At 40.0% G+C, this 23,225-nt stretch overlaps 1 protein-coding gene across 4 annotated transcripts in view; it reads right to left on the reverse strand.

The window, feature by feature from the left end:
• Ccdc148 (coiled-coil domain containing 148) overlaps window positions 1-23,225 on the reverse strand; it is a 297,747-nt gene that overhangs the window by 90,861 nt on the left and 183,661 nt on the right. For all 4 annotated transcript variants that reach the window (XM_074070859.1, XM_074070858.1, XM_074070860.1 and 1 more), the window contains one exon: window positions 4,753-4,893. In XM_074070859.1, the coding sequence (XP_073926960.1) occupies window positions 4,753-4,893 (141 nt within the window). The remainder of the gene's footprint in view (window positions 1-4,752; window positions 4,894-23,225) is intronic.

The raw sequence follows: 23,225 nt of genomic DNA on the forward strand, positions 1-23,225 counted from the left end.
ATGTCTTATCTCTGAGCAAAAGCGAAGGTTACACACCCACTGGAGGTATCCTGGCTTCCCAGATAATGCCCCCATCCCTCAATTGTACAATGTGGTGGTTTGTAGTGCTGGTTAGGAGTTGGCTAAAATTTATAGATGATTGTGAGATGCTAGACCAGAGACAGGATATGTCTCTTTCATATATGAGCCTTGTTAAAAATCTTCAATCTGGTAGCAAAGCTGGAACTCCCCTCACTATGGAGCTCTTGGAACTCTAGACTAGGCATCTTGCAGGAACAAAATCCTAAAACTTGATAATGCAGAGCAATTTTTATGTTGTCCCCACCATCCTAGGGGCCACATCTAGTGAAAGGGTGGTGCAGACACCAATATTACTTATCAGGCATTTTAAGGTCCATCTAACACAGTAATCTTGTTTCTTATAATAGCTCCCAGGGATAATTTGTAGAAAGGCATAGTCTTATAGTTTTATCATGACAATAATTTCAAACTACAGAGATGCTTGTGAAAAATTACCAATATCATCTAACAATTTATGAATCAAAACTTTCCTGAGTCTTAGATAAAACTGTGAATATTATATCCAACCAAAATATTCTAAAGCACAGAGAAAAAGCAATCTTAGAAACTGAGCCCTTCAATGGCAAACCTTAGCACTAGATACGAACTTGAATATTCTAGCAAAGGACAGATGCCAGGAAAAAGGATTAGGAGGAAGAAATCCCATGGCTGGGTACACATGGCATAGTTTCTTTCTCCTCTCCTCTCCTCTCCTCTCCTCTCCTCTCCCTCCCCTCATTTTGAATAGAGAGAGCCAGGTAGGTGAAACAGTAGTTAAGGGAAAACTGAGCGCTAGCAAAACACCATGCCTCGGTCAGTGGGAGTTGCTTGTGAGATTAATCCTACTCTGGAGAACTAAAATTTGCATCTATCATATAAAATAATTAAAACAAAGTTTAATTATTTGTGGTTAGTATATAAAAAAGTAGCCCAAAGAGTTGGTTAGTATGTCTGAGCTGACAACGGAAATCTGCTTTCCTATCTCAAATGTACAGAAAAGCTTTGGACAAAATACATAACAACTACACAAGTTTGTGCATGTGCACACATGCACATACGTATGTGTACGTACACACACATACATACACACACACAGATATTGCCCCAGTGCCAAAAAATAAAGATGGAATCCATAGAGCAGGATGAGGAGTTAAAGTTAAGGGATTCTTGGGGAAAACTGAGACTTAATAAATAAGTCTGAGTAAGTGGTGGCTAAGCCTTTCACATTCATGGGACCTGGTACGCAGGTGTACCAAGCCAATTACAAGGAGCAAGACTTAACCAGATACAAATGGAGTCTATACACATCATGATCACACCCCTAGAAAAGTGATGAGGGGGCTTAATTTCTGCTTGGAGACCACAGGAACAAAGGGATCTCGTACAGAACCCTAGTCTGGTGGTGTGCACAAGCACTGTGGGATTCTCACTAGTCTCACAACATAGTGTCTCAAGTCTAGAAATTAATTCGGAAACAGGGCCTGAGTAGTAATATGTAGATGGTCTGTAGCAAAGGCAAACATAAAAGCAGTAGAGCTGCTTTCATTACCAGGTCATAGTTCATAAAGGAAAGCACAATTCATAATGGAAAAGTTTAATAACTTTAATGAATTTCTAATTTTAAATTTCTGTGAAGCTATAGTACTACAGGCAAGATTAAAAGGCAAATGACCAATGAAGAATATATTTACAATCCGTATAACTGATTTTTAAAAAAGTACTCAGAATTTTTAAAGAATTTCTATAGATTAATCAAGAAAAACAGAAAAGAGAAAAAAAGTATGAATGAGCAATTTAGAGAGGAAGAAAACTGCCCAGATAAACATGAAAAGATGTTCAACCTCACAGGTAATCGTGGGAATACAAAGTACAATATTGAGGTACTTTTCATATTTATCAGATGGGCAGTCAAAAAGCACAGTTGTAATATCTCATAGAGTCAAAACAATCTTACAAAACTGAAATGCATCTATTCTACAACATAGTAGCTCCCCTTCTAGATGTAACCTGGAGAAAGCCCTGGACATGGGCACTACCAGACCTGGGCAAGGTGGCTGCTGTGGCACACCAGGCAAAACCAAAACCATGTCAACTAAACTTCAGGTGCTAAGAATGGAGGAATGTAAACCAATGTTACTATAGAACACTAAATAGTAATGAGAAGGAGGAAACTAGGTCTATGCATATTGACACAGCATATCTCAAAACTAAATGAAAAGGTACATGCTGCAGAATGACATGGTATGATAGTGTCCATGAAAAAATTTAAATCACAAACTATATGTTAAAGTATTTTTAATCAATAGATACCTTGAAGAGATCGAAATAAAATTCACAACTGAGATCAATTTTAGGAGGTTAGGAAAGAGACTAATACTGAGGAAGGCTTCAAAAAATGACTTTGGCTTTATTTGTAATATTCTACATAATTTAAATTTTTAAAAATCTGAAACATACTAAAATTTTCACTGCTAGGTCACAGTTACTAATGTGTATATTATATTAATCTCTGTACTTTAAACATTTTTAAATGCAAAAATTATTTTAAAAAAAATAAATAAAATAAACCATATGCCTTGGTCCCACACAACTGCTCAGGCTTGAAAACAAATCTGGATTAGAGTTTGCCAAAACACTGCAATGCATCTGCACTTTGTACAAGAAGACAAAGCATTTAATAGTATGTTTCTTACACGGTCTCTCATTATAACATGCAGGGAAATAAAGTAATAACCCACACACAGTTTAGTAAAATGCAAGCAGGAAAAAATGTCAAGTGTAATTTACACATGACTGATGATATTGAAATTTTTCTTGACCTTCATCACTTTAGGTGTAAGTACTTTCTTATTTTAGTCACAGTTGAGTTTGCCCTTTCATCACCTTGACCATTGCAATTGTCTAATTATTCCTTTAATTACAGTTTGGTATTTTTCTGCTTGCTTTAGTGTTTTAGAAATGCCCGTACTTCTATTCTCAATACTTGAGATATTTAATTTGTGTATCTTCTCTGTCTTTGTGAAACTACAGAGAATGGAACTGTATCACAATGTATCTATATAACATTCAAGATGGCATTACATGTAAACTAATGCTTAGAAATGCATTATTTTCATGGTCATACTAATGATAAAGAATAAATGCTATGAGAGGGGCCTATGTAGAAGACAAAACTATAAAGATATACTTTTCAAATACTGTACATTAATGACAATAAATAATCAGTAAGTTACCTCATAAAGATACATTGTTCACTTATGTTATTTGAAACATGACTGATGTTTATGAGTTCCTCAGGAACATGAAATTATTACCTTAAACCATCAACTTTCTTGGTGGGGACATTATAAAACCACCTTTAGAGGTAGAAACTATTTCCTTAGAGATGGAAACTGAATTCATTTTTAATTAAAAAATAAGAACAGTGAAATATATTTTCTTAGCCACTGACTTGTGAAATGGTCATAAAATTTCTATGTGCGTTATTTTCCAAACGTGCTGCCTCCATGGCTAATTTGTTGATACAAAGGCACAAACCAAATCAAGAACAATGATGAAGTATAAAAATGCAGAAAATTGGCTTTACACTTAAAAGTCAATAGCTCCTCTATACCCCACATATACAACTTTGAAGGCAAAACCTCTAGTCAAGGGCTTCATGGACTTTATTGGTCACATAGTCCAAAATGTCAACCATATTTACCAAAACAAAAGTTTGTCCACCAATGACTATGCTGTTACTCAGTCATCCTTAACACTACAAGCAGCTTTTCCAAAGAAAGCATTTTTTAAATCATGAAGATCAAATCAATACAGGTGCATTTTCTGGGTCATGATATGTACTACTGGTAGAAATATACAGGTGTATTGATTTCCTTTCATTCCACTGATCACAAATTAATTGCCTTTTGTGAATTATTTCTAGAGTCAGCAACTCCGTAAAAAAGTTGGTTACTAAATGTGATAAAAGTTTTTAAAGATAATTTTAACAGAAATATCTTTATTGCAAATTTTATCACTTTTGTTATAGAAACAAATAAAAATGATTAAGTAGATACTATATATATATATACATGTATATATATGTGTGCATATATATATATAAATCCTAAAGTATATTCTATCTTCCATAGATTATCAGCAATCATTTCAAAGTTGTTTACAAGTATTTTATGAATATTTTAAGATTGTGAAACAAATGTTCGTTTAAAAGAGAAATGAAAAATTTGTATTGTAGTAAAAAACATAACCATCTAACAAATAATAAATCAAGAAGTAAACATTTTAAAGATCTTTTTTGGCATTCCATGAATTGCACACTGCCCCTGGTACAATATTTTGCTCCAACAAATATATTTCTAACAATCATTTGCCATATTACCATAAGCCAAAATGCTCTCCTAGTACTCTACAAGATTTCCCATGTCCCTTCTTCGTACAACACTTAAGAATAGTCACAAATTTCATCCTACAGAAACTCTTATAATTACAGGTACCTGTACTCATTCAGGTCAACAAAATGGATTCTCTTCCATGCCCACAAACCTGTGAAGCTCAAATAACTAAAACATGACTCCACTAGACTCTCAGAATTGCCTCTGAGAATTCTATGCCAAACCCCAAAATGAATCAAAGCTCAGTCAGTGAACAAAACATTCATTCACACATTCATATCAATGGAAGACTTTATACCTTTTCCTTCTTCTCCTCTCTTTGTAACAATTCCTTCTTTTTCCACAGTTTCTCTTTCTCCTTCTCCTTTTCTCTTCTTCTGGTAGAAATTTCCATTTCTAGTCTTGCTACCTCTTCTTGGTGGGCTCGCCATTGTAAAACCTAAGATACATAAAAACATTTCATTTCGATAAATGTGCACACTTCAGTGATTTCACATGAGACTAGGTTCTGTATCAGATAAAAGTCAAATTTTATACAAATACACATTTAAATTCTGTGTGCATGAGTGTATTATTTGTGCATACAAGATATATGCACATTAGCAAAAAAAATCAACCTTAAAATCATCTCACCAGAGGCTCTTTACCTGGATTCTTAGAGCAAAGTCATAAAGTGCCTATGATTTGACTTCAAAGTATTTATGGGTTGTCTTAAGTAACGTATAAAAAATTCTGGGGCTGGGAATGTAACTTAGTGACAGAGTTCTTGCTAGCACACGCAAGGCCTAGATTTGATGCCCTGCAAAAAGTAAGTTAAACAACTTTTCAAATTTGTAAATTGGGGTTTATACCCTAAGAACTTTAAAAGCCTCCTTCTCAAACACCTGGTTTGGTGGAGCTCCAAGTCTTCATGTAGTTTGGACATGTTTTTATTATTATAGATACCCACCAATATGACTGTTTCTTTACATTACACAACTGACTTGGAAGAGCATATATTTTTTAAGCTCAGATGACCTTTGAGTTATGACAAATTAATTTTCTCAAACCATTGGGCTTAGTTGTAGTTCCCCAATTCATTCAAAATCTTTCTGCCAAATGAATTTAAAACAAGACCAGAAAGTTCATGAGGATGATGTCAATTGGTCAATATAATAGTCAAATAATTTAACTTTCTCATTCCCAACCAATGCCCCACTTTACCCTAGCTAATATGTAATCTCTAGGTAGGCTTGTTTTTGGTTTTTTGTTTGTTTGTTTCTTTTTTTTTCTTTTTTGCAGTACTAGGGTTTGAACTCAGGGCCTACATCTTAAGCCACTCTGCCAGCCCTTTTATTTTATTTTATTATTCATATGTGCATACAATGCTTGGGTCATTTCGCCCCACTGCCCCCACCCCCTCCCTTACCACCCACTCCGCCCCCTCCCTCTCCCCCCACCCCCTCAATGCCCAGCAGAAACTATTTTGCCCTTATTTCTGATTTTGTTGTAGAGAGAGTATAAGCAATAATAGGAAGGAACAAGGGGTTTTGCTGGTTGAGATAAGGATAGCTATACAGGGCATTGACTCACATTGATTTCCTGTGCGTGTGTGTTACCGTCTAGGTTAATTCTTTTTGATCTCACCTTTTCTCTAGTTCCTGGTCCCCTTTTCCTATTGGCCTCAGTTGCTTTTAAGGTATCTGCTTTAGTTTCTCTGCATTAAGGGCAACAAATGCTAGCTAATTTTTTAGGTGTCTTACCTATCCTCACCCCTCCCTTGTGTGCTCTCGCTTTTATCATGTACTCAAAGTCCAATCCCACTGTTGTGTTTGCCCTTGATCTAATGTCCACATATGAGGGAGAACATATGGTTTTTGGTCTTTTGGGCCAGGCTAACCTCACTCAGAATGATGTTCTCCAATTCCATCCATTTACCAGTGAATGATAACATTTCATTCTTCTTCATGGCTGCATAAAATTCCATTGTGTATAGATACCACATTTTCTTAATCCATTCATCGGTGGTGGGGCATCTTGGCTGTTTCCATAACTTGGCTATTGTGAATAGTGCTGCAATAAACATGAGTGTGCAGGTGCCTCTCGAGTAACCTGTGTCACAGTCTTTTGGGTATATCCCCAAGAGTGGTATTGCTGGATCAAATGGTAGATCAATGTCTAGCTTTTTAAGTAGCCTCCAAATTTTTTCCAGAGTGGTTGTACTAGTCTACATCCCCACCAACAGTGTCAGAGGGTTCCTTTTTCTCCGCATCCTCGCCAACACCTGTTGTTGGTGGTGTTGCTGATGAAGGCTATTCTAACAGGGGTGAGGTGGAATCTTAATGTGGTTTTAATTTGCATTTCCTTTATTGCTAGAGATGGTGAGCATTTTTTCATGTGTTTTTTGGCCATTTGAATTTCTTCTTTTGAGAAAGTTCTGTTTAGTTCACTTGCCCATTTCTTTATTGGTTCATTAGTTTTGGGAGAATTTAGTTTTTTAAGTTCCTTATATATTCTGGTTATCAGTCCTTTGTCTGATGTATAGTTGGCAAATATTTTCTCCCACTCTGTGGGTGTTCTCTTCAGTTTAGAGACCATTTCTTTTGATGTACAGAAGTATTTTAGCCTTATGAGGTCCCATTTATCTATGCTATCTCTTAGTTGCTGTGCTGCTGGGGTTTCGTTGAGAAAGTTCTTACCTATACCTACTAACTCCAGAGTATTTCCTACTCTTTCCTGTATCAACTTTAGAGTTTGGGGTCTGATATTAAGATCCTTGATCCATTTTGAGTTAATCTTGGTATAGGGTGATATACATGGATCTAGTTTCAGTTTTTTTCTGCCAGTCCTTTTTTGTGATGACTTTTTTTTTCAAGAAATGGTCTTGCAAACTACTTGCCCAGGCTGGCTTCCAACTGTAATCCTCCTGATCTCTGCCTTCTGAGTAGCTAGAATTTCAAGCATGAGCCACAGGTGTCTTGCTAGGCTTGTTTCTTGATCCTCTCTTATATGGCCATTCTTATTCTTACTTCATGGAGTGATGCAAATACTCCCCACTTGGAATGCCCTCGGATCCTCTCTACTTCAGAAAACGTTCATTGCTCAGCTCATGGCCCACATCTTCTATGAAACATTCTCCAACTCATTCTCATCACTGTCATCTTTTTTTTATTTCTGTGCCATACACTAACTGCTCTCTACTTATTTTAAACATATTATTTCTATTTAGAGCATAGCCCATGCATATGTCTTCCTCTTATACTATCTAGCAGAGTCCTACGATATCATAGGTGCTCAGTAATTACCTTTTATTTAATTCATCAGAGTAAATGTTTTTAATGAAACATAAACAATAAGAAGAAATGCTGGTGCAGCAGGGAGGGGAACCAGAAAAGAAACAGAGAAGTCTGTGTTCTGACAATGTAGCAGTGGGGAAGGGATGGCATAGCAGAGAGATAAAGCTTAAAAAATTTAAACATGAAGAAGGTCACATAGCACTGGGGGAAGTGAAGTAGCCAACAGAGTTTCATTAAACCATATATGGATTAAGCTTTGCTTTTTGCTTCTGTAACATGCTTCTGAGGGTATATAAGGTAAGCCTCCTTTGTTCTTGGTGCTCAGCCTTTGGACTTGAGTCTATTGAGTCTGTGCCAGCACAATAAAGCATTGCTTCCTGCTGAATTGCCTCATTGTCCCATATCTCACTTCAAGATTCCCATAACATTTCTGAGGGATTGTCTGGGAATGAGGAGACAGTGTTTTTCACCGCCCTTGTTGCCAGGGTACGTCTACCAACCACCAGGAGAGGTGATCCCACCAGGCACCAACAGACAGTTTGATCCAGAGGAGGGACTCATCCTCCTGGCAAGTCAGGGCAAGGACCTCAGACGCACAATGTAACCCATTGTGGCACAGGAATCAGCAAGAGGAGCACTGCCCATCAGACTGGTAAGAACCCAGTTTGAATATTAGGCCTGCTCCTAAATGGCAGAAGGGGAGCTTGATCACCTCCTGAGGTCACTTGAGTAACTTTGAGTGAAAGCAAAACTGTGACTCTTAGATGCTGGGTGCAGAGAAGAAACATGGATGCCTGTATGCGCACGTGTGTGAATGAGATGTAGCCTGGATACGAAATAAGTGCAGAGTCCCAATCCATGGGTCCATGGGGAGCTCATATGGTCTAGGGTGAGCCCTAACAGGGCCTCTAGTCCAGGATTTATACAGACTCACTATGGCTAAGAGATGCCAAAATCCCTGAGAGGGGAGTGGCTGGAGATAGACAAAGAAAGTGAGGACTCTGTGTAGGTGCAGTTCCTCATTGGGAGACTGTGTCCAGGTCACCAATAAGGGGCACGTATTGTTCTCCCTTGTGTGTTGAAGAAGAGGGCCCCCTTTATCTCTCCTCCAAAACCCCTACCCCTCTATGTCTGTCTTGCCATCTGGTAATGAGAGGAGATGGGTGGAAATCAGAGTAAAAACACTCCTTTGGAGTGTATGGTTAAAAATTTTAAAAAGGGATTTAATGGAGACTATGGAATTAAGTTAACTTCTAACAAGCTTAAAGCCCTTTGTGAAATAGATTGTCCTGCTTTTGGTGTAGGGTGGCCCCAGAAGGGTCACTAGATAAAACTGCAATTAATGAAGTCTGTAGGATAATTGTAGGAAGGCTTGGGCACCCAGATCAATGGGTCAGCATCACCCAGCAGGATGCTGTCCTCAGCTGGCCCACATGGCTAAGGCCATTCTGGAAGAGGCCTGTAGAATTATGGTAGCTAGGGTGGCCACAACTTCCAAGTGTAGAGAGAAAACAAAGGAGTCTATACTGGCCAAGGAACCTGAGGAAATACCACCACCCTATGTGCTGCTTTAGCCACCTCTGCCACCACACCCAGTTCTGCACCCCTGCCTCCAACACTGGATGGGGAAGCTAGAGGGACAGTCACACCTGTAAAATCTGGTCTGGAAGCCCCTGGGACTTCAAGTTCTTGACCCCCCTGAGTCCTATAGACCCCATGCCCACTCAGAGTCCACCAATTCTCACTCCACATCCCCCATTCAACTGGGGGCATGTAACCAGTCTCCATGAGGACCCCTCCTCTCCTCAGACTCATGCTGCCCTGCAGATGCCCCTGAGGGAAGCACAGAACCCAATGTATTGTGACCTGAACATCAAATACAAGGAGGAGGATGGGTATTTGTCTACTAGCCCTTTACCACCACAGACCTCCTCCACTGGAAACATCATACTCTCTCCTTCATGGAAAAGCCTCAGGCTCTAATTGATTTGATGCAGTCTATCATCCAGACTCATAAACCCACCTGGACAGACTGTTGACAGCTCTTCTGACTCTACTTAATACTGAAGAGCAATGCTATATAATGCTGGTAGCTGGTATAAGGTCATGTCCTTGAGGGCACTCTAAATGCCCAAGCATATGCTCAGGTCAATTTCCCTGAAGAAGACCCCCACTGGGACCATAATGATGACCAAGGCTACCAGCAACTTGAACAGTATCAGGAGGCAGTATTGGGAGGTATGAAGGAAGGAGGGAAAAAGGTCATGAACATGAGCAAGACATCAGAGGTCCTCCAAGGGCCAGATGAGAGTCCCAGCCAGTTTTATGAGTGTTTGTGTGAGACCTTCCATTTATACACTTCCTTTGACCCAGAAGCCATTGAAAACCAGCAGATGATTAACACTACCTTTGTTGGCCAGGCCCAGAGGACATAAGGCAAAAATTGCAGAAACTAGAGAGATTCACAGGAATGAACGCCAGACAGATTCTAGAGGTGGCCACAAAGGTCTTTGTCGATCAAGATCAGGAGGCTAGACAGGAGGCTGACAGGAAGATGAAAAGGAAAGCGGACCTCCTTGCTGCAGCCCTTGCTGGGCAGTCAGGTAGGCCCTGGGAAGCTAACACAGGCAGAGGCAGAAGCAATCACCAAGGACAGCAACAAATGCACCCAGAATGCCCGACCCTAGGGAGAACTAGGGCAAAATTAATGAGCCTATTGTTGTCAGAAAGGGCATTGGAAGAATGAATGTCCTCAATAGGCCAAGGACTCCCAAAAGGCCCCCCAGACCAGAGGCAGAGGCTAGGTTGTTGAAGGAAAATATCAGCCCACCTGCAGGGGGAGCCAGCCCTGAGAGGAAAACATTGTTGGTCTGCAGGCCTGGCAGGCTGCAAGAAGGACTAGGACAGACTGGGCTCCATTCTACTGGGCCCCCAGAAGCCTGTGGTCCAAATGAAAATAGAGGGCCACCCCACTGATCTCATGTGGACATGGGTGCAGGGCATTCAGTCGTGACCCATCTAGTGGTTCCTCTTTCCAAAAGGCATACAACTATTATCAGGGCAACAGGGGACCAGGTCCACTGCCCCTTCTTAGTAGTTAGATGATCCAATCTTAGGAGTCATAAAGTAAGGCATGAATTCCTCTATCTCCCTGATCACCCTGTGGGCCTGATAGGCAGGGATTTGCTATGAAAACTAAGGGCACAGATAACTTTGATTCAGATGGCACAGCAGCCTTAAAGTTGAGAGGACCCGAGGCAAAGACTCTAATCCTCATGGTTGCACAAGAAGAGGAATGGCAATTCTATGACCCTGAAGGGAAGGCCTCTTGAGATTCCTGAGCTTCCTTTCAAGATTCCAGGCGTATGGGCTGAAGACAACCCCCCAGGTCTTCCCGAAATGTACCCCTAGTAGTGGTGGAACTAAAGCCAGGAGCCACCCCTGTCACCCATAAACAGTACCTCATCATTCACAAGGCCTAGGTTGGAATTCAAAAACACTGACAAGACTTAAAATATGGGATCCTCCAACTTTGTCAGTCACCCTGGAACACCCCCTTATTACCAGTCCAGAAACCAGAGACTGAGGAGTTTAGGCCAGTTCAGGACCTCTGGGCAGAAAATTCAGCAACTGTCACTTTGAACCCCATAGTCCCAAATCCTTACAAGCTTTTAGGCCTTGTCCCAGCTGAGGCAGTTTTTTACCTTCCCAAATCTTGAAGATGCATTTTTCTGCATATGCCTAGCCCCACAGAGCCAGCCTATTTTTGCCTTCCAGTGGGAAAATCCCAATAATGGAGAAAAGGGGCAACTAACCTGGACAGACTGACACAAGGTTTCAAAAATTTGCTCACTATTTCAGAACTGCCTTGGCATCTGACCTTAAAGCCTTCTCAGCTGACCAGCACAGTGCACACTCCTCCAATATGTAGATGACCTCCTGCTGACTAGACCAAATCGGGAGGACTGTATGGAAGGGACCCACCTTCTCCTTTCTCTTTTATGGAAGGCAGGATACAAAGTCTCTAGGAAAAAGGCCCAAATTTGCCAAAACACTGTCAAATACCTTGGCTTTCACCTGTCCCAAGAGCAATGCAGGCTCAGCCCTGAGAGGAAACAGGCTATGTGTTCCATCCCATCCCCTAAGACCCACCAGCAAATTAGAGAGTTTTGGAGAGCTGCAGGTTTCTGATGAATCTGAATCACTAACTACTCCCCCTTGGCCAGACCCCTCTATGAAGCCACAAAGCAGGGAGAACAGGAAACTTCAATATGGGGAAGAGAACAAGAGAAAGCCTTTAAAGAAATCAAGAAGGCACTCACAAATGCCTCTGCTCTAGGCCTGCCAGATGTGATGAAGACCTTTTTCCTATATGTCCATGAGCAAAAAGGGGACAACTATTGGGGTCCTGACTCAACTACTAGGCTCCTGGCACCATCCAGTGGCTTACTTGGCAAAACAACTTGATACCATTTCCTGAGGCTGGCCGCCTTGCCTGCGTGCCCTAGCACCACCCAATGGTGGTGACAGAAGCAGACAAACTTACCCTAGGGCAAGAACTCACTATCCGTGTTCCCTACTCTGTCTGGAGTATAAGAGAAATTATTGGCTGACTGACTCTCAAATGGTCAAATACCAGAGTATGCTATGTGAAAATCCATGCATCAGGCTGGAGATTGTTAAGACTCTAAATCCAGTCACCCTATTGCCAGTTGATTCGGACCCCCTGGAACAGGACTGCTTAGAGGCTAGGGATAAGCTTTTTTCGAGCCAGCCAGATCTAACTGATCAGCCTCTTGGCAATCCAGACATTGAGTATTTCATAGATGGCAGCAGCTTTGTCCAGGATGGCATGCACTTTGCCGGGTATGCAGTGGTGACTCTGGACTCGGTCACTGAGGCCCACCCACTGTCAATTGGGACTTCTGTGCAAAAGGCTGAACTTGTCACCCTCACGTGGTCACTCCAGCTCACTGCAGGAGTATGGGTAAACATATACACTGACCCTAAATATGTCTTCACAACCATTCATGTCCATGGGGTTTTATACAAAGAAAGAGGACTTATTAACATGGGAGGAAAAAGTATCAAGTATGGGCAGAAAACCCTCAAACTACTAGATGCTGTGTGGGCTCCTAAATAGGTGGCAGTTATACACTGCTGAGGGCACCAAAAGGGAAATGCAACAATTGCTCAGGGAAACTGGAAAGCTGACAAGGAGGCCAAACAAGTGGCAATCATGAGGTGACCAGCCCCAACCACCCAGACTTCTGCCTTGTTCCCATGCCCCTTAGCTGAATGGGACCCATGGTACACACCACAAGAACAGGCTTAGTTTAAGACTGAGGAGGGAAATTTTCCACCAGACAGATGGTGGAAGTTTGCCAATGGCCACATTGCCCTCCCTGAGTCACTGGCCCCTACATTTGTCAAGCAGTTCCATGAAGGAACTCATTCAGGGAGAACAGCCCTTGAGACCACCCAGACCCAGCATTTTTATGTCTGCAAGCTTGCCAGCATAAGTAAGTCAATATGTGAAAGATGTAGCCTATGTGCCAAAAATAATCCCAGACAAGGGCCAAGGGTGCCTCCCGGGCACAGAACATTGTTGGAACTCCTTTGAAAACTTGATTGTGGACTTCACTGAAATGCCACGAGCTTGAGGTTGCAAATATCTGTTGGTGTGTGTCTGTGCCTTCTCAGATGGAAGCCTTAACTATGCGGAATGAAAAGGCCCAGGAGTTGGCCAGATGTCTGCTAAAGGAAATCATCCCTTGGTTTGGAATACCTGTGTCTATTGGGTCAGATAATGGGCCAGCTTTTGTGACTGAGGTGGTACAGCTGATGGCTAAGGGCTTAGGAATCACCTGGAAGTTGCATATGGCCTACTGCCTCCAGAGTCCAGGAGAAGTGGAATGCATTAATAGATCCCTAAAATTACAGTTGGGAAAACTGTGTCAGGAGACCCATCTGCAGTGGGATCAATTACTACCTGTAGAAATACTAAGGATTAGGTCTAGTCCCACAAAGCAGACAGGGCTCTCACCCTTTGACATCCTTTATGGACACCAATCCTCCTTAATCCAGGGCATACAGGGGGACCTTAAGGAAATAGGCAACCTCACCTTGACGCAACAGATGCAGGCCCTTGGGTTGACTCTCTCAAAGATCAATGACTGGGTCCAGGAGAGACTTCCTGTAAGCCTGACAATTCCCATGCACCCTTACAGGCCAGGGGATGCCATCTGGGTAAAAGAACGGAATGTCCAACCATTAAAGCCTCATTGGAGAGACACTTTTGTTATTTTGTCTACACCTGCCACAATTAAAGTAGCAGAGATTGCTCCTTGAATCCACCACAAATGAGTCAAGCCAGCTTCTCTCAAGTGGGAACGCATCACTGATCTGGCTTCACCATGTAAGATCACCCTCTGGAATGTCAGCGCCCTTCCTCAGCATGACTCCACTTCCCAGGAGACAACAGGGGACCATGAACGATGAGACGACAGCCCTGCTCTAGTCACTCTATAAGCTGACTAGTTTACACAAGGCAGAAGTTTGAGGAGTCGACTATCCAACAGGATTAACACACTGTTTTCTAAGTCAGTTATTTTACTGTAATGCATTGTTGCCCCTTGTCTGTATCCATTGCTGTAGTTCTCACCCTAATCTTCACCATAGGTTTGGTAGAAACCACCCCGCTGACTGGACCCATGGCAAAAAGTTTTTATTAGCTCTCTTCCTCTTTTGGGCAGTATGCATAACTACTGTTTACTGTACTGATCTGGTTTCCCTTTATGGTCCCAGACTCCTCATCCTATGACCTATGTATACATATTACTTGGGCAGGAAGTGTCACTAGGACTTTGCTTTTCCATACTTATGATTCCTGTGCAAGCACCATCATTGGATCATGCACTCACAACCATACTACCTATTTAGTGTACTCCCATGGTAATCAACATATCTGCCTCAACCCCACCTACCACACCTCAGGAGCAATGGTTAGAGATCTGGAGCATCCACAACCCTTGGAACTTCGTCAGCTGCACCCAGGTGTTTAACCCTGGTAAACCAGTGTCAATGTTCTTTGATGCATGTGCAGCCACAGAACAAGATAGATGTGGAGGTATAGGCTATGGCTGTGGGGGACTAGCTTGGGAAAGAGCCTATATGTCAAACGATAAGTGTATGTGCCAGAGAGACAATTCTTGGCCATGTGATGATGTGTGCTCCTATTATTGCCCTTACTGGGGCTGTTTTTCATGGACTACATGGCAAAGGGCAAAACATGCAGCCCCCTTCACAAGAGGACGGCTGCCCCGACCGCATCCCTGGCAACTGCAACCCTGTAAATTTCACTCTACTCAAGCCATACAGTTGGAAACAGGGACATGTAATTAGTATAAGGATAGATGGAAAGGGCCTTGACTTTGGGACTCTCATGCACCTCAAATTAGTAACTAATGCCCATGAAAGTTCCTCATACCAAGTTTTTCATTGCTTTCATGAAGAAAACCAAGGCCAAAAACTTGTTCCTCTCACTGGCTGAGTATATAGCCCAGACAGTGAATATCACTTTGTGCTATGTTTGTGGAGGGAACAACATGGAAGACCATTCACCTTGGGAAGCAAAGGAGCTGGACCTCTGGAAGCCTTTTAATGAGACTGCTTTCCCAAAACACAGGAAAGGCATCTGGCTCCTAAGAACTTCCATCATTGGAAATTACTGTATCTCCCACTCAAAAGGCCAGTTCTCCACCCCCTTGGGGGATTTAACTTACCTAGGACAAAGATTTTATAACAACACTGCCCAAAAGACCCAATGGTGGGGAGCTCCAAACCACACAGAACACCACCCCCACCCACTGGCTAGCTTCCCTAATGTCAGGAAAGCTTAGAGCAATCTTACCGCAAACATAGATTGGCAGGCATCCGGGGGTTATATTGGATCTGTAGGAAGCAAGCTTATATGGAGCTACTTAGCAGCTGGTTTGGGTCCTGCATACTGGGCTCAATCAGGCCATCCTTCTTCTTGCTTCCCTTTAGACAAGGTGAAAAAGAGGGAGTCCCCATATTTGAAGACAAATTAAGTAGATAAAAATGGGGTGACTTACAAATTGGCAATTGGAAAGATAAGAAATGGCCTCCTGAGTATCTCATCCAGTACTATGGTCCTGCAACTTGGGCAGAAGACAGATCCTGGGGCTATCACACCCTTATATATATGCTCAACTGCATCATCAGGCTGCAGGCTGTTGTTGAAATTATAACTAATGAAACTGCAAGAGCCCTCAATTTGCTGGGAAAACAAAGCACTAAAATACGCAAAGCCATCTATCAAATACACTTGGCCTTAGACCATTCACTTGCTTCTGAGGGGGATTTTGTGGAAAATTTATCCCAAGCAACTGCTGCTTACAGTTTGATGATGAAGGGACAGTCATAGAAATCAGAATGAGGACAGAAATCAGATAGAAGACAGAACGAGGATGATTGCCCATGTCCCCATCCAGATTTGGAAAGGATGGAATCCCAATGATCTATTTGGAGGATGGTTCTCTGCCTTAGGTGGATTCAAAACCCTGATGGAGCGATGGGCCTTGTCCTGGGAACATGCTTAATATTACCCTGCCTGGTTCCCCTGGCATTGTGGTCTATCAGGATCATTATGGAGGCCACTATAGAAAGGAAAATGGCCGCACATGCAATGATGCTATGGAAATACAAAACCTCAGATCAAGATGATGCTCTTTGACCCTAGGTGGGTCTGAGCATCAAAGTGGGGAATAATGTAATAGAGAGGAGAATCAGAAAAGAAACAGACAAGTCTGTGTTCTGATAATGTAGCAGTGGTGAAGGCATGGCATAACAGAAACATAAAACTAAAGAATTTAAATGTGACAAAGGTCACAGCATTGGAGGGGTGAAGTAGCCAATAGAGTTTCATGAAACCATATATGTGTTAAACTTTGCTTTTTGCTTCTGCAACCTGCTTGCAAGGGTATATAAGGTAAGCCCCCTTTGTTCTCAGGGCTCAGCCTTGGACTAGAGTCTGCTGAGTTTGTGCTACCACAGTAAAGCGTTGCTTCCTGCTGAATTGCCTCAGTGTCCCATACTCAGTTTGAGATTCCCATAACGCTGGTATTAGAATAAACTATTTTGTGACACCTAATTAAATAATGTATGCTAGCTAGTGATCATCAATGGCTACTAAAACATCATATTAACAGTTCCATTAACAGATCCATTTCTGATGAATGGATCAGGCTAGCAACATTTGAACATAGTGAATAAACTTGTCATAGGGAAACAAGTAGATATTTTGCCTCCTGACGGAATGATATGGAATTCCCAAGGCTGTTCTTGCCAAAAAAAAAAAAGAAAATCCAATCTAATCTAATCTAATCTCTACAACTATCTATCAGTGTATGGGCTATTCAGTCAATAGAGATTTATTTTAAATATATATATGATATATATGCAATATATATCATATATATATGTGAAAACAATTAGCAAAACTGAAATTGAGAAAGTTTAAAGGACTTTGAAATATTACAAAAAAAGGAAGGACAACTATGGATTGAAGAGATTTGAGAAATATAACAGTCAAATTCAGTAAGTGGATTATATTTGGATTGTGAGTTGAATAAATCAAATGTAACAAGAAATTATAACGTAATTAGAACTATTTCAATAGTGATTGTTTAGTTGATGCTGTTAAGGAAATATCGTTAACATTTCTAAGAATGATGATATTGTAGTTATGCTCTTTTTTGTTTCTTTTACTTTTACAGGTATATATTTAAGTGCTAACAACTGAAATTATATGATATCTGACATTCTCACTATTATCTAAGGGGCATGGGAGAGTAGATAAATGTATAGATGAAACAAATCCAACTAAGTTGATAATTATTGAAGTTAAGAATTATATGCTTTTGCATATTTTTAAATTTTTCCATACTAAATTTTGATTTAAAAAAATCAGAAAACATAATGTATACCCAATTAAATTTTTATAATAAAATAATATCGTACCAAGGTTCTGAAGTATTAGGAAGATTTGTGATGCAATGAAGTACTGAAAAGAAAAACATACACACCCAGCCTGCCTTGAGAACTAAGATTATTTTTATAAATTTCAGTGCAATTAAGTTTGGTTTTAGAACTACTTCTCATCTTCTTGATTTAAGATAAAGTTAGGGGAACTATCATTGAATGACTTTTACATGTATATCATATGATTTAATGAAGCAAAAGCATAAGCAAAGATTTGCAACTGGAGAAGATTTCTGTTTCCTAAAGTGAGTATAGCAAACAAACACACAAAACCAAAAACCAGATTAATCAAATTGGGCTAAACAGTTTACCCAACGTTTACCTAATTTACTCTTTCCTGTTATTTGCAAGTTGAAAGGCTGCTTCTGTTCTCCAGTAAAGATAAGATATTTTTATTGTTGTGCTGGGTGGGGTACATTGTGGGATTTACAAAGGTTCTTACAATGTATCAAATATATCATACTTGAATTTGCTCCCTCCACTGTTCAAGATAAGATATTTAAAAAGAAATACACATACCATAGGATCCTGAAACCACTGACAAGTTTCACAATCCAAGTTACTGGTTTGTATGTATCAGGTAAACATGAACAAAAGAAAAAAGAAGAAATTCTAGGGGGAAAAATCTTAAAGCAAGGCATCAGCCTTCAGAAACTAATTGCCTCCACTTAATATTAAATCATGGTGCCTCACTTCTCCCAGGAACCTGGGAGGGAGAGATGCCCTTTGCTGGTCCACCTCAGCACCCAGCAAAGGTGGCTGAGGCTGTGGCATGGCTGCCAGGTGTCTGGGAGCCTCTCTCCAACATGCCTCTCCCCTTGCTTCATGTGTGTATAAGAACTTGTGCTGGCCAAGTTTCATTTTTAGAAATACAGGAAATCAATAAATTGCTAGCATTTCTTTGAAAAAAAAATTGGAATCATGAGAACAGTCAGGGACCCTTGAAGGTTACCTGAAGTCAATAATTCACAACTTCATTCCTAATTACCATTGTACCAAAACAAATAGGAGTGTTGAAGCCAGAGTTGTGAGATCTTGACAATGAAAAGCAGGTTCATAGCAGCTGGTGTCTAAGCAATGAGGTAAAACTGGACCTTTTAGTATGCACAATGGATAATATGAAGACTCTGGTAGAAATGGTCCATAGAAAAAAGAAAACCTTCATCCAATGGATCCTCACTGAGAGAGCCAAGAGATTTGGATTGCTCCCATGTGGAGAGAAAGACAACCCATTACTGGATTTTTCTGAGATGCCTAAGAATAAGAACACTGGCAAGTGGGCAAAGGAATCAATATTAGCACAATAGGCTAAAAAAGCACAGAAGGTTTCTGAGTGAACAGTAAGCAAAAGGAAGAATAGCCACGAAGAACATTTTAGCAGTTTTATTTTAAAGACTTTGCTAATTATATAGCTCTAAACAGAGCACGTGAACATAACTGTGCAACAATAATAACCACAAAAGAACATTACCTCAGTGGTAGTCAGGTGCACATTATAAGGAAAGCATTATTTAGATTATTAACTACAGGACATTTTCCCAGGCCTTTGGTTAATACTTTAATATTCATGCCAAGTGTCCCATCTTTGAATGAATGAGATCTTAACCTGGCAGAAGACAAATGGCATTTAAAATATGCTCATCTACAACAAATAATAAATTAAGGTTTTAAAATGAAAATGATTAGTAGCATTACATGTACTCTTTCCTCTTAATGTAAAGTTAAATGGTTCAAGCAAAGTTAATAAACCCATATTCTCAGAGGGAAAAAACAATAGAAAAATAAAAAAATACAGCTTATGAAAACTTCAAAGGTAATACTTGGAATTAACACCAGGGTAACAATATTAAAACAATTTTATATAAAACTTGAGCACTTCGAAAACCTTGTTATGCTAATATGATACAAAGAAATAGATTTTGAACAACTAATAATATTGTTACTTGAACAAACGGCTTACTCAATTTTCTCACATGTTAAAGGGAAGGACCTCTACTTCCTTTAAATTCTATTATTCTGATTCTACTTCATACTTTCTTTATATAGAGAGATCATCAATATGACACACTCTGCAATATTCTTTTGTAAGCAAAATGAATTGGAATGAGAAATATCAGTGCTTGAAGGTCTCTTCTACATTTACGGATAATTACACATTAATGTTACATACTATCAGCCATACTTAAGGAAACATTGGGTGATGTGGTTATTTTCTAAGAGAAATCAAAAGAAAGGTACCATCTGACCAGTACCTATAAATGACAACAATAAAACAGTAAAGACTACACTTGTGGGAGCTTATTGTATGCCAGACCTATGCTTTGTTAAGGCAATAATACATGGTGTGATGTAACCTTACAACAAACAAGGCCTTCTCGTTCAGCCTTCATCTGCCTTACTTACCCTACTTGAGTCTAAGCTTTCACTCCAGAAAGCCTTTTCTAACTTACCAGGGCCGTAGGATAGGTTCCACTCCCTATTTCACTAGCACTTATGCCTCTCCTATTATAACATGCATCAAACCTTTAGGCAAGGCCAGTACCACTCTAATGGTCTACAAACTTTGTAAAGACAGGGATCAAATTTGTCCTATTCCTAGGCTGTGTAGAGCCTTGCATAGCATCTGGAACTTAGTAAGCGTTCAATAGATACTTGCAGGGTTGATGCACGGATGAGGTTCTGGGACTATTGTTAGATGAGAGATAAACAATACTTCCTTCTGCCTCCTGGATTGGTCTTCAGAAAGTTCCTGGTCACACATGCTACCATTTTTTTATTCTTCTACTTGGAGGAATCCTTCTTTTCCCAAGTCCTGGCCATGTCAGAACTTCCTAAGTTTCACTTGTGCTTGTCTGGTGGGGAAAATATCCAGAAATATTGTCAGGAATTTCTACAGCTAATTCATATTTTTTCAAGGTTACAGGACAGGAGCAAAAAGTAACAAGCAAATCATTTTCTCTGTCTTCTCCCTCAATATTACTATAAGCTTCTAAATTCAGTTCAGCTGAGTAAACTTCAAATTTTAATTTTATTTAATCTTTAACACTTTCATAGCTCCATTAAATTTTTTACAAATGTTCTACCATTTTTCAATATCACCTATCTAAGCTTTTATATCTTATGTGTTCCATTTTTGTTTAAACTTCACTCACGAAATACAGTACCACAATTTTGCATATGTTATTAAAGCCTTCTATTTTGTGCTTGGCATTTTTGCTCAGCAGAAAGATTTGTTTTTTCCTCTTGGTTTCACAATATCCCTTGGTTTCTTGGGTAATTTTGTAAGTGCATTTTTATCACCTCTCTTTGATAACTGCTTTCCATTTTCTGTGGCTTTTTATTAGTCTTTCAGCATCTCAAAGATTATGCACAATTATTACCTTGACTGCTCCATATCCTTTTCTTTTCGAAGAAAAACTTATACTGTTCCATTTAATTGAATCCTGGGGGGTGGTTAACCTTGATGTAAAATAAGACTTACAAAGGACAATACAACTAAGTGTCAATATGCAGAAAATAATTAATAGCTACTTTTTTCTTAAGGGACAAAATTTACAAACAGATCAGTCAATTTTTATTTATGAAACTGAAAAAGCCAAATTGTCTAATAGAACAAGTCAGAAACTCACTGGCTGTTAGGTCTTGGGAAACCACTTTCCAGTTCTTGGTTTCATATTCTCTTCTAAGAATTAAGAGAATTAGATCAGTTGTTCTTCAAGCAACTTATTAATAGATTATAAAATCAATCTTTGTGGATAGCACCTAGCATTAACTTTTGTGTAACTAAAAACAGAAAAAAAAACCAGTGCAACTCATGTCAATGTAATAATTCTGTTTCAAGACATTTTTGTTTACATTCTATTTGTGTTCATTTGTGACATAAAATATTCTTCTCACTATTGGTCATAGTCAAAGAAGCTTGGAAAACCTGTAAGCTCTCGATAATAGCTCCCAATGCTAAGATTCGATGGCTTTATGATCTAAAGTCAAACCTATTATGCTACCATCATTGAGCACAATCCTTATTCCTTTTGCAATCAACTCAGAAACACAGCAGAGATAAGAGAAATTAGGTTTCAAAATCCTAAAGTGGAGTTTGAGTTCTGCCTCTGTGACTTATTAATGGTATTCCCTTGGAGCACATTGTTTAACATGAAACTTCAGATTAATGTAAAATGAAATAATAATACACACTTTACAGTGTTGCTACGCAAACACTACCCAGTTGCACAAGCCAGAAACTCAGGCATCATCTCACCTTCCCTGTCCCTGACTCTTCATATACCCATGTCTGGCTACCTACACCTCCTAACTGTACTATCTCTTGAACTCATTCATTTCTCTCCACCTCTACAGTCACCAACCTAATCCTACAAGAATCTCCCTGCATCTATTCTCCCCACTTCCTCCCATTTACAAAACTCAGAATGATTATTTTCAAAATATATATTTGATCGTGTCTCATTCCCTACCCACACCTCCTTCTCCTTAACTGACATATTTCAATGGTTTTCACTGCTCTTGGTATGATATATAAACTCCCAGCTATAGACTACAGGGGCCAAGGGACTGGTCCTTCCCAGATCTGCAGCCACAACTCAGAATCCCACACCATTTACCAACTTATCCTCTGTGTTCCAGGTGCAATGGAACTCTTCCAGATCCCTGAGGAAGCCATACTCCCTCCAGCTATGTGGATGCTGTACATGCTATTTCTTTTTCTTGCAATGCTCTTCTCCTTGTATCCCTCACCTCTTCTTCTAGTCAATACATATTTAGCCTCAAATTTCAGCTCTAATGTCTGTCAACACATAAGATAAGGCATCTAAATTATGTGCTACCATAACACTTTGGGAAACTAGACATTCAGTCTTGGAATTAGTTGACCAGTGCCTGTTTTCCCACTAATGTGATCTTGTTGAAGACAGGCACTGTATCTGGCTGGCTCACTGTTGCATGTTTAATGCTTACTTACCTAACAGATAATCAGTAGATACGTGCAAATGAATGAGTTAATGAGTTAAGAAAGAAAAGTGCCATGCAAGTGTTATTTATGTTCCTAGATTGCTGCAGTTACTTTCTAGCTCACTTACCTACTTTGTATTACTTTGATTCAATGCATTCTGTACAATTTGTTTGATTACATTCACACATTTTTTGTTTTTTGCTCTTTCTACTCAAATCTCTAAAGTAGTGGCTTTTGGGCCACCAATTTCAAGTGGCTTTACAACTATTTATTTATTTGGACACCACCTCATTCAAAAGGCAGACTCAATCTCTGAAAGCATATTTGGACTTGATCCTACATATGCAACTTTATTTTTTATCCCTCTCCTGAGCAAACAGATCAGCACGTCCCCTTTCTTTTGCCTCTTCTTTTTTTCTTCACACCCACAAACATATGTTTAACTCTGTCCCAGGCCTTTACCTG

Source organism: Castor canadensis, chromosome 4 (genome assembly GCF_047511655.1).
Source record: "Castor canadensis chromosome 4, mCasCan1.hap1v2, whole genome shotgun sequence".
Lineage (NCBI taxonomy): Eukaryota > Metazoa > Chordata > Mammalia > Rodentia > Castoridae > Castor > Castor canadensis.